Source organism: Canis aureus, chromosome 18 (genome assembly GCF_053574225.1).
Source record: "Canis aureus isolate CA01 chromosome 18, VMU_Caureus_v.1.0, whole genome shotgun sequence".
Taxonomy (NCBI): Eukaryota; Metazoa; Chordata; class Mammalia; order Carnivora; family Canidae; genus Canis; species Canis aureus.
The window spans coordinates 1,006,085-1,022,665 of NC_135628.1; the positions used below are offsets into that span (position 1 = coordinate 1,006,085).

Consider the following 16,581-nt stretch of genomic DNA (forward strand, 5'->3'; position numbering starts at 1 on the left):
CTACCATCCTCTCTCCTCTCCCTTCCCCTCTCTCTCCATCTTTGTTACATGAGCTCATGTTTGTGGGTCTAAAACATAGACACTAAAGAAATGTCTTGTCATACACATTTAGGCAGTGATTACATCCAACGGTGTATTGCCTGATAAGTATAAATATATCCAGAAACTCCGAGAGAGCAGGTAAGCATTATTCTTACATTGGATTTGTTGAGTATTTTTAACTGCTTCTCTGTGAGTTCATGATGCTAGGTTTACACAGTTTTAAAAATGTCTGCAAATATAGAAAATATGCAAATATAGAAAACTATGTGACTGGCTGGAACCAATGGGAGTTATTTTCCCCTGAACATCATTTTGCCTTGCTGATCGCCTGTGTAGACTTGGGTGTAAGCAAGCAGAAGTCCAAACAGTTGTCCTCTGGTTAGCCCCTTGCTCCTTCTCTAATGTTTTGCGTTATCGACGTGTCTCTGTTATTTTCTCAAAGAAAATAAGCACACTAACCCTTTCTGTGGTGCTTTCAGTCTGGTTTTTAGTTGAGGGTTTAGACTATTTTGTTTAGGCAAGTGGGCTCTTATTTAGAAATTACGAGAAGCGGTAAAGAAAGAAAATGGTGAGGGGTCAGTTTTCCCTGGGAATTCTTTTTAGGAGGAAGGTGCCAAGCAGTAATGTGATAAATGTAGCCAGGAGAAGGGTTCTCTTAGAAGGGTACTTGGCTAAGGCCCTTGTTTCCTTAATTGAATTTACTACTCAGAGTTTGAAAACATTGACATTTCTTTGGGATGTGTCTTTATCTGCTCCACTGGTCTATTCACATTTAACAAAATAACCGACGCACTGAGTTCTCAGGAGAGACCAGAGTGGGAAAAGTAAAAAGAAGCAAACAAACTGCCTTATCTTCTTTCTCAGTTCTTCTAGCTGTAAGAAGTAAATAAGAGATCACGTGCTTGGATCACGCCGCTCTACCGCCGTGTGGGTCCGTCTGTGTTCGTTTTCTTATAGTTACTTTTTATGTGTCAACAAAATATTCCGGGATAAGATACCCAGAGATTTTTTTCTTTTTTTAACTGGCTAGCACTATAGCCCTATGGGCAAGTTTCTTATAGGGGAAACGGCACGTGTGTTGGTTTCTCGTAACTCTCTGTATCTTCTGATGCTTATCATCTGATGATCTCTTATTACTAATCCTAATAACATGTCTAACATGACCAGTCACGATGGTGTTTTCACTCTTACACACCGTATTTCTTGTAGCAGCAAGTCTCCTAGGACTTCCTGCCCTTCTTCCCAGTGCAATCTCTGTCCAGAGACTGATAATGAAGATTGTATTTTGAAAGGAAATTTAAGTCATCTTAAATATCTGCCTTATTCAAATGTTTTCTTCATCTCTTAGCACAGTGATTATTAACCTCGAGTGTTTGAGATGGCTGATGGGGCGGACAGTACTAAAATCTAGGAGTGAGTTTTTAAAAATATATTTTGAATATTTTATTTTTGGGCATCAAAACAATATAATTTAATTACATAAACTAGAGAAAGTGTTGTTAGAAAGGATATACAATAGCCAAATAATTGTGTCTTTTTTTCCTGGGGGGATGAAATGGATGGGGGTGGAGATTAAAGGAGACTCACCTCATCAGTAACAGGAGTGTGGAGGGTGAAGAGGGGCAAGGACATTTTGTATTTAAATTTATTTTTATTGACTTATAATTAATGGAAAGGTTAAAGCTTGAGAGACATCTTGACCTAAAAGATTCTAACAACAGAGACTTTTGTTATGTCCCTGGCACCAAGCCATTCCCATGGTCTTCCACTGATATCTGTAAATTTGATTTAACAGAATCTTAATGAGTATCTTCCATTAAGAAAATTTGTTGAGCATTAATGGGTTTATAAAGATGAACATGACAGTCACGATCTTGGAGGTCATAGTTTGTAGGAAAGACAGAGGGTTAATCTGTCAGGAAGGGACAAATTCCAACAGAATAAACTGTTCAAACATTAAAATCCTGCTGAGTTAATTGTCATCTTAGGTTTTTACATTTAACCCATGGAATTTGCAATTTCAAAAGTATGGTTTTAATTGTCTTCAAGGGACTCTGATGATAAATGACAAAACAAAAATATGGCTAATAATAATATCCTCCTCTGATTGTTGTAATAATTAAGTAAGGTGTCTGATGTATAGTCCCTGGCATGGACATACATGGATTTTGAATCATGTCCCCTGGAAGGACAAAATGTGAAACCAAGTTACTCGGTTGTGAGTAAGCCAGGTGGTAGCCTGGCATCTGCACCTCGCCTGTAGTTGGGAATTCATGAAAGTCTGTGGACACACACTTCCGAGAAGTCAGGGTCTGTTCTTCATTGTACAAAATCTAAAATAAGGGACACCTGGGTGGCTCAGTGGCTGAGCATCTGCCTTCAGCCCAGGGCGTGATCCCAGGGTCCCAGGATCGAGCCCCATGTCGGGCTCCCTGCGTGGAGCCTGCTTCTCCCTCTGCCTGTGTCTCTGCCTCTCTCTGTGTGTCTTTCATGAATAAATAAATAAAATCCTTTTCAAAAATCTAAAATAATGAATAAAAAGTATTGGGCAAGGGAAAGTATTGAGGTCTTCATTATAAGAAACGTGGGAAAAATCATTGCTTCATAGTCTAAGGTTCAGTTTTTTGGGGGGATAGCAAGATTTTGTTATTTATTATTTTGTTGTTAAATTTTTCTTCCCTTCTCCTCTTTTATTTATAGGGAACTTGCTCAGTCACTTTCAATGGGCACCAAAAAAAGGGTCTTGGTTCTTGGATCTGGTTATGTATCTGAACCCGTTTTGGAATACTTGTCAAGAGATAACAGGATAGACATAACAGTAGGTAAATAAGCCCTAATTTTTAAAGAAGAAGAAGAAGGAAAACTGATTTACTCTGTGAATTTTAGATGACTATCTTGTTTCTAAACTTTGAGGAATTGTTTTTGGAGATGTTGAAATGTGTTGTACTCTCGGCCTAGTGAAGGATAATATAAAAATTGGACTTTTGTATTCTTGGTCTAGGCTCTGACATGAAGGACCAAATTGAACAGTTAGGCAAGAAATATAATATTAATCCTGTTAGCATGGACATTAGTAAACAAGAAGAGAAGTTGAGCTCCTTGGTGGCAAAGCAGGATCTTGTCATCAGGTTAGTATCTAGGAAGAGATGATTGTCATATATTTTGTTGTTGTTATGTCTCCTTCCTTATTTTCTCTTTCTCCTAAGAAAATTTTCAATTGAAGCGTGTACCCAGAAATATGCCCAAATCCTAAGTGTATATAGTTTGGTGAATTTTCACAGTGAACACACTTCATAACCATCATCCACATCCAGAAACAGAATAACAGTACCCCAGGAGCGCCCCATGTGTCCGTTTCCATTATTAGCCCTGCCCCTAAGGGTAAGCACTACCCTGGCCTCTCACATATACATTGATTCTTGCTGGTTTTTAGCTCCGTCCAATAGGAACCACTCAGTCTGTCCTCATTCGCAGCGACCTTCTTTCTTCAACACTGACTGTGAGAGTGGTTTGTGTTGTTGCTTGTCGTTGTAGTTTACTCATTCTAATTGCTGTGTAACGTTCCCAGTGCGTGAATACCCCCTTACTATTCACTTGGCCATGGATGGATGTTTAGATTGTTCCTGGAGTTCGGCTATTATGAATTATGTTGTTATGAACATTTTAGTATTTGTCTGTTATTTGCCATTTACACATATCTTGGATGTGCATCTAGAAGTAGAACTTCTGTGTCAAAACTATTCATGTTTCATCTATTTTAGTGGCTATTTTATCTTTCGGACATAATAAAGCTTGAATGAAAATGACTAGATTCTCGAGCATTATGACCATTTTTAGTCTTATCGGAGGAATACATCTCGAAATTCAGTATTTATTACTGATAAAAATGTAGATCTAACTTCTAGGTACACAGCTACATGAGAGTCACTCTATAATTAAACTGGGTTTTGAAATACCAAAGTGAGGAGAACAGTCATTTATTTTTAGAATATAATTTTTCCAAGATGGAAGGAAGAAAGCTATTTGCTCATCCATAATTGGGTCACTTTTATAGTTAAATCAGATTGAAATGATATCTTTGGAGGAAGCTCTGTGTGTCCCACTTCAAAAAAACCCAAAAAACCAAATGGGTTTCGAAAATATACAATGAAAGGTAATCTTTTGTGGGAACTTGTAGATTAACTCTTGATGTATTTAAATTATACACTCATTTTGGGCACTTAAGATGTTATCCTATTTATGTAAATTTAATGTGCAATAATTTTTATTCAGCAAAAACTAATCAGTGACCCACAGACCTTGTCTGTTAGTGATATGACTATGATTCATAATGGAATGTTCTAGCCTCCTGAATAAAACAAAGAGAATTTGTTTTGCCACCCACAAAAACCTAAGTAAAACATTGTGGGTTTTTTAATATATATATAAATGTAAGGAAGAAAGCATGATAAGACACATTTGGAACTAAATCTGAAGCAAAATAGGACAAGATAATAATCTATTAATATGCACATATTTTAAAACTTAGCAAACTGATGGCCTCAAATAAAATTTAACATTAACAAAATCTGTTTCATATTTAATTTTTCTCAATTGGTTGAGTTTCCATGCCGGAGAGTGGTAATATTGTTAAACACTCTCACCTTGTAGCGTTCTTTAAATAATTTTTTATTTTTTAAGTTGGAGAAAGGATACTTGATGAAAACACAGTAATACTACCAAAACAAAATGAACTAAGTATGTTTCACAAAAAAATTTATAATATGTCAAATCCTCATGACTTTAATTTGGCAATTCTAGTTCTTAGTGTTTTAATGCAAATCAGTAATTGAATTTGATAAGTTACTTTGAAAATTCCATTTCTATTTTGTGTATCTTTTAATCAGCTGCATTTTAAATTATTTGGATTAATTGGGTTGGAATCAACTCAAATAATTCAAGAGTTATGTCCCTTTGAGTAGGTTCTATATTACATATGCAAAGAGTTATGAAAGCTAATCCTTTTGTCTAAAACAGGCACCATTAATCAAAGTTCTGGCATTCTAGTTCTTAGCATATCATTAGGTTAGTACAGATTATGCCATCATAAGAAGTTTAAAAATGTTATTAGATCTTGATAAAATTTTTATCAAGAAAGATTTTAATGTGGGGAATGTGACCCCAAAAATCTCTACTGGGGCACCTAGGCGGCTCAGTGGGTCAGGCATCTGCCTTCGGCTCGGGTCGTGATCCCGGGGTCCTGGGATGGAGCCCCGCATCGGGGTCCCTGCTCAACGGGGAGTCTGCTTCTCACCCCCCGCCCCGCCCTGCCCTCCTCCCGCTGGAGCTCGCACGTGCATGTTCTCACTTTTTCTCTCAAATAAATAAATAAAAAATCTTAAAGAAAAAAAAACTCGATTTAATCTTTAAGATGATGTCATTATATACATTTTCTATTAATACTTTTTCAATAGAGTTTTGCATGTATGTTGTTCATTGGCTTTTGAGGGGTTACCATGTTTGGTAATAATTCTTTTTTGATTAAAAAAGTAAAAAAACAGAGAGTAAGAGTTTTCATATTATGACTGGCAAGATATGAACACAATTTTATTTTACATGATAATAAATCTAAGTAGCAATACTCTATTAACCTGAGGAGGCATAAGTATCTGAGAGGTGATTTTATTGTTGTGTCTTATATAAAATAGAGAAAATGTGAAGTTTACAGGATGAATTTGACAAGTACAGTGATATAGTGTGATCATATTTATAAATTTGTAATTATATTTTCATTGTACTTTGTAGAGTGCTTTACCACAGAGGCAATAAGCTTGTAGAACTGGAGTATTGTTATGCAGTTGACAGGATGTTTTATTATTCCTTGGACAGAATATGAATATATTCATTTATATTAACACTTGCAGAAATTCGGTCTTTTTTTTTTTTTTTGTGATTGTGTGGTCCTAGTGCCAAATTAAAACATCAAAGCCAGATTTTTAGAAAATCCAACTGAAGTTGAGTTTTGAACACATTTTAATTTTTGCTTAGCACATCCACTTCTAAGCATTTAGATAGCTTTTATACCAATCAGTACCATTAAGCTTATTTCCTCCTTTGGACCTTCCTAGATTCTACCCTGAAATGTAACACCTGGGTCATTTTGACTTAGTTTCACCCAACCTGATAGCCATTTGGGAAATACAGAGGAAAAAGAAAAGCAACCTTATCTTCTAGTAGGGGAGCCAAGACAGAAAATGATAGAAGTATTATAAGGATAAATGGGACTAATCCTATTAAATGTTGCAAAGAAATAGCTGAATGGATGTAGAAGATCTGGCTTTGGGGGAATCTGGGAGAGCTTCTTGGAGGAGATGCCTTTTCCGACATTTGTTTAAGTAGGGTCTGGCCTGGGCAGGGATCAGTGGGTGGACATAGTATTCCAGGTAGAAGGTTCAGTGAGAGTAAAGTTGCAGAGCTGGAAAAGTACCGGCTGTGAGTGGAGAATGACAATAATTTCTTTGGTTCCCATATATGGCTTCTGAAGGGGATAGGAGAACAATGGAAAGGCTAGGTGAAGGCCAAATTGTGGAGGGTTTTAAATGTGGTAACAGGATGAATTTATTCTGTAGTTTTCAGAGTCATTGGTGACCTTGGACGGAATAGCTTAATCAGAGCGATGACTTAGCTTTAGTGCAGTTCAAGGTACATTGGAAGGTAGGGTGGGGAAAGTGTCTGATTAGTTTCTCTCTGTTTTTAAGCTTATTGCCTTATGCACTGCATCCTCTTGTGGCCAAGGCATGCATCAGAAGCAAAGTTGACATGATCACTGCAAGCTACATCACACCGGAGCTAAAAGAATTAGAAAAGAGGTAAGTTTCAGTCATCTTCAACAAAATAGCTCCATGGCGTGGAAAATAAATATTTTTATTTCATATCCAACTTTTTCATCCTCCCCTTTCCACCTGTTGTAGTGTGGAAGACGCTGGCATCACAGTCATTGGTGAACTGGGATTGGACCCTGGTCTTGACCATATGTTGGCGATGGAAACCATAGACAAGGCCAAGGAAGTGGGAGCCACGGTGAGTCCAATTTACACCCAAAAGTCCATTTAGGAAAATATTAGAAGGTCCCGATTTTTGTGTACAAAAATAATCTTTTTATAATTTTGATTAAAGAAGCTGATAGAATATAACTCAAACTTTGAGTAGAAATTTCAAGTAAAATCCTCTAACTGCAAAAGTATCTGTATGATAAAACAACATCCTAGGCTTAGCAATCGATTTTTAGAAAAATAGATGGTACTATACTATTTTGGTTTAATGAAAGCTTTCAGACTGAGATAGTAAGGTTTGACTTTTAAAAGTGGGAAAAATTTTTTGGAATATTGTCATTTTTTGGTATATGGAGTCTGTTTTACACATGAGAAGGAACGATTGGATATGAAAATGTGATGAGTCAGATTCAGTGGTTTAGGTTGTATGTATGTCACATGCATGGAATCAAATATAGAATCAAATTAATCATATTTTATATAAAGATTAATTATATTGTATATCATTCTGTATTAATACTAATGAATTACACTTCTATCACAAAATATATAATCAAACATATCATTTGAACACAAAAGTCAGGAGGAACCAACTAAGCAGAATTGAATTAATAGTTGGATTTTTAACTAGTAAAATATTAGTCACAAACTCCAGTGGATTTTAAAAATTATATATATATAATATCACTGACTTAATCGGATGGCGTTTGGCTTTAAGGAAGGCTTTTGAAAGCCTTTGTAAGTTTAGGGAAGAAAAGACAGCAAGGTTACCTCCTCTATCCCATTTCTGCCATTGTCTTTCATCCCGTATTTTACAGATTGAATCTTACATTTCCTACTGTGGGGGGCTTCCAGCCCCTGAACATTCAGACAATCCTTTGAGATACAAATTTAGCTGGAGTCCCCTGGGAGTCTTGACCAACATGATGCAGCCGGCCACCTACCTGCTCGATGGAAAGGTGAGGGATTATCCGCGAGCTTTCGCGAGGCAGACCTGCAGCACCTGTCTCGGCTGGGCCCACACTCCTCCTCCCTGGCGCCAAGGCCTTTGCCAGTCCTCCCTCACCCCCTCCTCCACCCCCACCCCGGGCTGACGGTGCACCCCCACCCCGCACCCTCACCCCGGGCTGACAGCTTGCCCCCACCTCCACCCCCACCCTGCACCCCCCCACCCTGCACTCCAGGCTGACAGCACACCCCACCCTGCACCCCCACTCCGGGCTGACAGCGCACCTGCACCCCGACCCCGGGCTGACAGCACACCCCCACCCTGCTCCTCCACCCTGCACCCCGACCCTGCACCCAGGCTGACAGTGCACCCCCACCCTGCACCCCCACTCCACCCTGCACCCCAACCCTGCACCCCCACCCCACCCTGGGCTGACAGCTCACCCCCACCCAACCTGCACCCCCACCCCACCCTGGGCTGACAGCTCAGCCCCCCGACCCCCCTCACACCCCACCCTGCACCCCCACCCCCACTCCCTGGGGCCGCCTGGCCGGCTTCTGGTGCCCAGGTGCGATGGCCCCGGGCCAGGTGTAGTGACCATGGTGCCCCCTGATGTTCCTCAGGTGGTGACAGTGGCGGGTGGCATCCCCTTTCTGGATGCAGTGACCCCCATGGGGTATTTCCCGGGCCTGAACTTGGAGGGCTACCCCAACAGGGACAGCACCCAGTATGCAGCGACCTACGGCATCCCGACGGCGCGCACGCTGCTGCGGGGGACACTGAGGTACCAGGTGAGGGCGGCGAGGCCTGCGGCCTATTGGGGGGATGTGCCCGGGCCCAAGGCAACCAGACCAGCCGGTGCCCCCCGCTCCCTCAGGGCTCCTTGGAGGGAATGTCCCGGGCATGACTGAACCCGGCCCAGCCGGGAGGTGATGCTGTAAGGAGTCGGGTGTGGGGGGTGCAGGCCGCTGCAGGCCCCCAGGGATCTGGGACCAGGTGACCCCACTGCTCAGCTCCCCCTCGGTGCTGGCCGCCGTCCCAGGCTCCCGGTGGGGGCAGCATGCAGCCCCCGCCTCTTTGGTTCACCTCGGGGACTGGACAAGGACGCTAAGAATATCTCCGTTGTCCCCTTAGGCCCTGAGGCCAGGGGGTGAACTAGGCCGCTCGTTCCATGTCCCTACAGCTGAAGATGCGGTTAGTCCACTTTCCCCAAGCAAATCTGAAATGTCTTTACCACCAACTGGGGGTGTGGACCCCAGGAGCGTGAACACAATCGTCCACCACGTACTTACCCATCACAAAGGAGCGGGGACAAACACCAGCAGACACTCCCGTCTGAACTGAGGCCGTAACACCCTCAGCGCCGGCAGATTTCTTGATTCTGTTTTCTTCATTTTTTTTTTTTTCAGAGAATATCAGTAGTATTTTTTGGAGGGGTCCAAGAATTAGGATTTTTTTTCCTTCCTTTTTTCCCCCAGCCCCGTGCCCACTGTAGAGCCCACCGTGGAGCTTGAACTCACAACCCTGAGATCAAGACCTAAGCTGAGCTCAGGAGTTGGACGCCCAACCCCCCGAGCCGCCGGGCGCCCCAGCAGTTAGGGTTTTCCGAGGGCCTCCCCTATAGGCTCTTGCCGAACTTGCAGACCCGGGAATAGGAGGTTCTACGAGTCTACGAGGCAACTAGAGCGCCCCAGGCCGCGTGGATGAGCGGCCCAGGGAGTGTCAGCGAGGCCCCCGCCGGGCAGGCCGGTGACCCTTCACCAGCTTCAGGGCTCTTTCCTCTATGACAGGGACCCCAGGCCCCCCGCGTGTCCCTTCAGGCGGAGCTGGCGGTACCTGCCGTGGCTCTCCCTCAAGGCTCCCCCTTGCCCCCCCATCGTGTGACTTAGGAGCCGCTCTCGGGGGCCTACCTGTGGCCCTGGCCGCCGTGTGCGGGGGGACAGCGGCCAGTCGGCAGGTGGCTCCGGGTTGGGTGACCTTCGGGTTCTGTTAACGGCCTCCCCCGAGCAGCGGCCTGGCCCTCGCCTCCCCTGCCCCCGCGAAGGGAGAGCCTCACAGCCGGTCACTGATCCCGTTCCAGGGCTACGCCAGGGCTCTCACCGGCTTCATGAAGCTGGGCCTGATCAGCAGGGACGCGGCGCCCGCCCTCCGGGCCGAGGCCCACCCTGTCACCTGGGTGAGTGACCCCCGAGCCGGGTGCGCTTCGCTGCTCCAGGGATGGGCGGCTTGGGCTTTGGTTCCAGGGAGGCTCCCAACCGCGGCCCGGACGCCCCCGCCCCGGGGACCACCCGAGAGGCCCGGGCCTGGCCCGCCACGAGGTCCCAGCGCCTCGCTCACTCCGTGGCTTTTACCTGTGAGCACTTCGGGTTTCCGCCACTGAACTGCCCGCACCTGTGCCGCATCAAGCCCTCGGGGCGTCGGGGGTGCCAGGGGGTCACTAGCCGCCGCCCTCACTCGCCGTGTCCGCGGGAAACGCCACCGACTTACACAGGGTGAGAAAGACCAGCGTGACCAGCTCCGGCGACCTACCCAGCCTCTGCATTAGGCGCAGTTTTCCATGAGGCCGAGAGCCCCCCAGTGTGTCTTACGTTTCACTAATGTACGTGTTGGACAGAAGTGAATGAACACGTATGGGGTGAATTCTGAGGTGGAGGCAGCTGGACGGCAGGGCTGGGACGTGAACCCTTAGGGGGGTCCCAGGATGCTAGTAGCTACAGAAGAGGCCCTGGCAAACTTTTTTTTTTTTTTTTTTGTAAAGGACCAGATTATTAATATATTAGGTTTTGAGGGCTGTACGTACTCATTTCTACATAAACAAATGAGTATGACTACCTTCTAATGCGAATCTTCTTTACAAAACCAGGTGGTGAGCCAAATATGGCCTGTGAACCATTTTGTTTTTCCTTGATCAAGAGTCTAACTTTTTCTCTTGGGATCCTGGAGAAAGTCTTGTTTGGAAAGTAGAACAAGCTATGACCATGCTTAAGTGTTCTTGCTTTGAGATTTTATTATCTGCAAGGTCTTTCTCTTCTCCTGAACCTACAAAAGAACTCTGGTTGCTATTGGCAACCATAGCAATGAGCCCATTCCATTTGATCCTGGCCAAAATGGACTACTGGAGGGAGAGGGAGAATGAGTGAAAACGTAACGGAGACGATGTGATGGTAAATACGGTGCCATCGTTTTAGAATTGATTTCATGCCATGGTCCATTTTTATTGCTGAAACATCGTTTTAGAATATCATTTGTTCATGAGTGTGTAGATGTGTGTGTCTGCCTGTGTCAGTATTACAGTTTATTATTTCTAGTCATTTCTGATTTAAAATATGAGGTGCATTTGTGATCGAATGCCTTAGTAGGATAATTTCTCAACTGATTACTTATTAGGAACTTAGGATTTTATCTTTATTTTTCTGACCAGAAAGAGCTCCTTTGTGATCTGGTTGGGATTTCACCGTCCTCCAAGCATGATGTGCTTAGGGAAGCTGTCTTTGAGAAACTGGGAAGAGATAATACCCAGCTGGAGGCTGCTGAATGGTAGGCACCCACCGGTCAACTGAGCACAATATTGGATTCCTTCAATATCAATAAAAATATCAATGATTTCTTAGTCCTTTCTAGTAAAAGGGACTAGACGTTTTACATTGTCTTTGATTAATTTGCTGCTCTAATGTTGGCCTGTTGTAGAGAGATTTCCATGTACTGTGTTCATGTGGGGATAAAAAGGCAGATAGAAACTCAATGGCAGTTGTGACTTGGGAATTACTTGTTTTGAGACACTTCACTACTCAGTTCCCCAGAAAGCTGGGATATTTTTTTTCTGTCCCGTAGGAGATTCTCCTACTCTTCTGCAACTACTTCACACAGTTGTGGCCCATTATGCTGCTCTTCTTCCTGTGGGAGAACTAAGCTGTACGTGATCTCACAAGAAGCTTTGCCACAGTGCGGACTTAGCATGTGTCAGTTCTGCTCTGGGGAGCACTGCCTTGGGGAGTCTGATGATTCTAAAGATGAAAACTTTGCTATTGTTAATGTCTTTTTACGATTTAGGAGAGTCCTATGGCTTGGACTGTCACCTTGCGATTGTTCCCTTTTAAGATAAAATCCAAAGAGCTCCCTTCTCCTTCCCAAGTGAGATTCTGTGGAAGACTTGACCTAACACAGCCACCTCTTGTGCTTCTCAGGTTGGGCTTACTTGGGGATGAGCAAGTCCCTCAAGCCGAGTCTGTGGTGGATGCACTCTCCAAGCATTTGGCCAGGAAACTCTCCTACGGTAGGCCGTGGGCTATTAGCTCACATCCCAGAAGCGGCGTCATGGGATGCAGTCAACACAACTAGTGGACGTGATGGGAGGGCTGGAGCCAAGCTGTAGGGGTGGGGAAGTGTGCTCGAAGGGAGGGGGCACTTGGGCTGTTTTTCCAGAGGGAATAATAAGAGAATTATCACATAGGAATGAACTTGGGGAACATAGAAAAGGAACAAATGATTAGTTTTATTTTTTAAAAATTTTTTTATGATTAGTTTTAGTGTTAATGCCTTTGAGAAACGCTGAAGGAGCATTTCTGGGGGAAGAGTGGGAGCTTTACCACAGCGCCTTCATGTGTGTAGCCAGGCCACAGTGCTACCAACCCGGGCAGAGGAACATGGCCAGAGTTGTCATTTGTTGAGTTTTTCACTCGGCCTTTGGGCTAAAGAGCAATATAGATGATTGTCTAAGGGCTGCACACGGTGAGAGGAGAAACCTGTGAGAGCAAAAGGTAGATGCTAATGAGTTCCGGTGTTGGAGTTGTTCGGTAATGACATTTAAGAATATGTGTTTATTTACCTTAAGGCCCTGGAGAGAAAGATATGATTGTGATGAGAGACAGTTTTGGAATCAGACATCCTTCTGGACACTTGGAAAATAAGATTATTGATCTTGTGGTTTATGGAGACGCCAATGGCTTTTCAGCCATGGCTAAAACTGTGGGGTTACCCACGGCGATGGCAGCCAAGATGCTGCTTGATGGTAAGTTCTTTCATTGGAGAACTGAATCGGTCTCCAAATCATCTCCAAGTCATTCCGTGCCTGGACATCAAATAATTACTCTTAGTGTGACACGAGCGTCCACTGAAAGTGAGCTGTCTCAGACTTCTGAGACAAGTACTGCCCGGGAGACCCCGTGGTGCGGGAAAGCCCTGGGTTTTAGAGTTACACCTCTTTGTGGCTCGGCTCAATCACAAGATGACCGAGTGATGGAGAGCGAGTTGCTCTCCGTAGCTGAGCTGCAGCTCATCTTTCACGTGAGGATTCTCATTCCTAATTCAGAATTTTTTTGTGCTGCTGAGGTGAAATAATACATAAAGCTCCTACCACACACATGACCCCACCAGGCAATGTCAACTCTTCCTTTCTCCCCTTCATTTTTCATATCTTAAGGGCGCTAACCCTTAAGCGGAGGGTATTCACTTTCAGATCCCCCCAAAGACAGACCGTGTTCTACTAACCTTCATTCCTTAGTACATTAGCAGCACTCGATAAATATTTTGAACTAAGCACATTTCAACTCCCCTGCCCCCTGAGATCATCTGTACGCTCAGGAAGCATCATCTCTGAGTGAAATCCTTCATTTGGCCCTCGTGAGTGTGTGAGGGAGTAACAAGCATCAAGCATATAAATGTGAAAAACGGAGAAAATGTATCTACAGTAGCTTATCAGCTAATATCAAATTAAATGACCTACTTAGTTATTGAGGAACCGGAGTAGAGAAGTGATGAGGGGGCGAAAGGAAAGTACTCAGATTTGCTGTTTCAGTTGTCTTAACGGAAGCCTGTGCCAGGTAATCAGACTGGTTTTAATTCGTTCCGTTGGTGTTCTGCTTTTTTAAAAAAAGCATCAGCAAATAAAGCAGACAAATTAGGTTTACTTTACGTTCTTATTGCGCTTTATTCTCCGATCATTTTGGCAATAGTTACTGCAGTTCATCCAGCTGTGCTTTCATTCTACAGTTAGCGTCTTTCCCTGTTTCTGATACGGAGGCTTGTGCGGTGGAAATTAACCTTAATAATGCCTTTAAAACGATAACTACAGATTTATTTTCTTCTAGGTGAAATTAAAGCTAAAGGCCTGATGGGGCCCTTTTCAAAGGACATCTATGAACCAATACTGGAGCGAATTAAAGCAGAAGGCATTGTATATACAACACAGAGCACAATCAAACCATAATTGAGAATTATCTCTTGTTTTTATCTTCCCAGACAACATAGCTCTGAACATATGTGCAACAACCTGCTTGCTAATATGCTACTTTGAAATATAAAGCATGGTATTTTTTTGAGTCAGTCAATACAGTGATGTTTTAAAAATATAAATCTCTATTTTAATATGAAAACATTTGGAGCAGGAGATGCCAGTAATTACCAGAGAACTCTAATAATTTTACATTTATTTTTTCATGTGTATGTAAAAGTGATGATTGTGCTATATGTTAATTTATCGTGCATCTTTTTTTTTCTTATAAGAATATATTTTCCTATGATCAGATAAACTTTTATCTTTCTAGTAAAAAAAATATCTTCACACAGCTATATTTTTGTATTTTTCAAATTGATTCAGTTAGATACTCTTAGATTACCTATCCACAACCTTTGTAATAATTCTATTTTATGGCTTTTTTGGTAATATTACGATTTACCTAGTAAATGACATTTCTGACAGTTTTGAGTTTAGAAAAGGAAATAGGTAAGATTAAATCAAAATCCACATGATCACCTCATTAGAGACAGAAAAAGCATCTTGCAAAATTTAACACCCTGTCATAATAAAAAGATTCAAAAAAAAAAAAAAAAGATTCAACAAACTAGGAGTTGAAGGGAGCTTTTCAACCTGATAAAGAACATCTATGAAAAACCCATAGCTAGCATCATACTTAATGATGAAAGACTGAAATATTTCTTTCCCCTTGAACCAGAAACAAGGAAATGATGTCTTCTCTCGGCAGTTCTACTCAACTTGGCCTGGAGGGTGTGGTCAGGGCAATTAGCCAAGAAAAGGAAATAAAACACATCCAGATTTGGGAGGAAGAAGAAAAACTATCTCTATTTGTAGATGGTATGATCTTATACATAGAAAATCCAAAAGAATACTTTAAGAAAATATTAGAACTAATACATGAGTTCAGCAAAGTTGCAGAACACAAGATTAATATACAAAATTGATAGTATTTCTATACAATATAAATAAATGAAACAAAAATAATACTGAAAAAGGCAATTCAATTTACAGTAGCATGAAAAAGAGTAAAATAGGAATAGATTGTGAGTCCAGAAATAATACTCATCTTTATGATCAGTTGATTTTTAAAAACGGTGCTAAGACAATTCAGTAGAGGAAAACAGTCTTTTCATCAAATGGTGCTGGAACAACTGGATATCCACATGCGAAAGAAGGAAGTTGGACCCCTTCCTCACAGCATATATAAATGTTAACTCAAAATGGACCAAAGACCTAAATAGAAGAACAAACACTGTAAAACCTTTAGAAGAAATAGTCTTCATGCCCTTGGATTAGGCAATGATTTCTAAAATAATTGAAACCAAAAGCACAAGCAACAAAAGGAAATTAAAAAAAAAATAGATTGGCACCATCAGAATTAAAGACTTTTGTGCTTCCAAAGGTAACATCAAGAAGCAAAAAGACGAGTCATAGAATGAGAGAAAATTTTTGCAAATCGTTTGTCAAGTAAGGGAGGAACCAGTATTTAGAATAAATAAAGGACTACTATAGCTCAGTAAGTAGACAAAGAGCCCAATTTAAAAAATGGACTAAGGATATGAATGGACAGTTCTCTAAAGAAGATACAAAACCAATAAGCACATGAAAAGGTGCTCAACACCATTCACTACCAGGGAAATGCGAATCAAACCTACAATGATACCACTTCATATTCACCAGGATAGTTATAATGGAAAAGACAGTAACAAGTGTTGGTGGGGGTGTGGAGAAGTTGGAGTCCTCAAAAACTGCTGGTGGAAATGTAAAATTGTGCAGCCGTTTGGGAAGACAGTTTGGCAGTTCCTCAAAAGGTTAAAAGTAGAGCAACCACATGAGCCAGCAATTCCACTCTTAGGTACACACCCGAGAGAAATGAAAACATATGTCCACACAAAAACTTGCAAGCAAATGTTAATGGGAAGTCTCAAAACAAGCCAAATGTTCATCGACTAATAAATGAATAAACAATGTGGCATATCCATACAGCGCAATATTATTTGGCAATCAAAAGGAAATGAAGTTCTGATCCATGCTACAACATGGATGAACCTTGACGAGATTATGTTAAGCGAAAGAAGCCAGACACAAAAGTCCATGTGTGATCTCATTCATATGAAATTGTCCAGAATAGTCAAATCTACATAGAGAGAAAGTGGATTAGTGGCTGCTTAGGGCTAGGGGTTTGGGGGAAAGTGGGAGTGACTGCTAATGAGTTTGGGTTTCTCTTTAGAGTTATGAAAATGTTGTGGAGTCGATGGAGGTAATGGTGTCACAGCTCTGAATATATTAAAAATCACTAAACTGTA

The 16,581-nt window shown here is 42.2% G+C and overlaps 1 protein-coding gene across 3 annotated transcripts in view; it reads left to right on the forward strand.

Annotated features, from left to right (window-relative positions):
• AASS (aminoadipate-semialdehyde synthase) overlaps window positions 1–16,581 on the forward strand; it is a 51,700-nt gene extending 35,119 nt beyond the window's left edge. For all 3 annotated transcript variants that reach the window (XM_077855959.1, XM_077855960.1, XM_077855961.1), the window contains 12 exons: window positions 113–180; window positions 2,743–2,864; window positions 3,044–3,170; window positions 6,780–6,890; window positions 6,993–7,101; window positions 7,892–8,032; window positions 8,646–8,813; window positions 10,103–10,198; window positions 11,444–11,559; window positions 12,207–12,295; window positions 12,854–13,030; window positions 14,109–16,581. In XM_077855959.1, coding sequence (XP_077712085.1) covers window positions 113–180; window positions 2,743–2,864; window positions 3,044–3,170; window positions 6,780–6,890; window positions 6,993–7,101; window positions 7,892–8,032; window positions 8,646–8,813; window positions 10,103–10,198; window positions 11,444–11,559; window positions 12,207–12,295; window positions 12,854–13,030; window positions 14,109–14,227 — 1,443 coding nt within the window. In that variant the 3' untranslated portion in view covers window positions 14,228–16,581. The remainder of the gene's footprint in view (window positions 1–112; window positions 181–2,742; window positions 2,865–3,043; window positions 3,171–6,779; window positions 6,891–6,992; window positions 7,102–7,891; window positions 8,033–8,645; window positions 8,814–10,102; window positions 10,199–11,443; window positions 11,560–12,206; window positions 12,296–12,853; window positions 13,031–14,108) is intronic.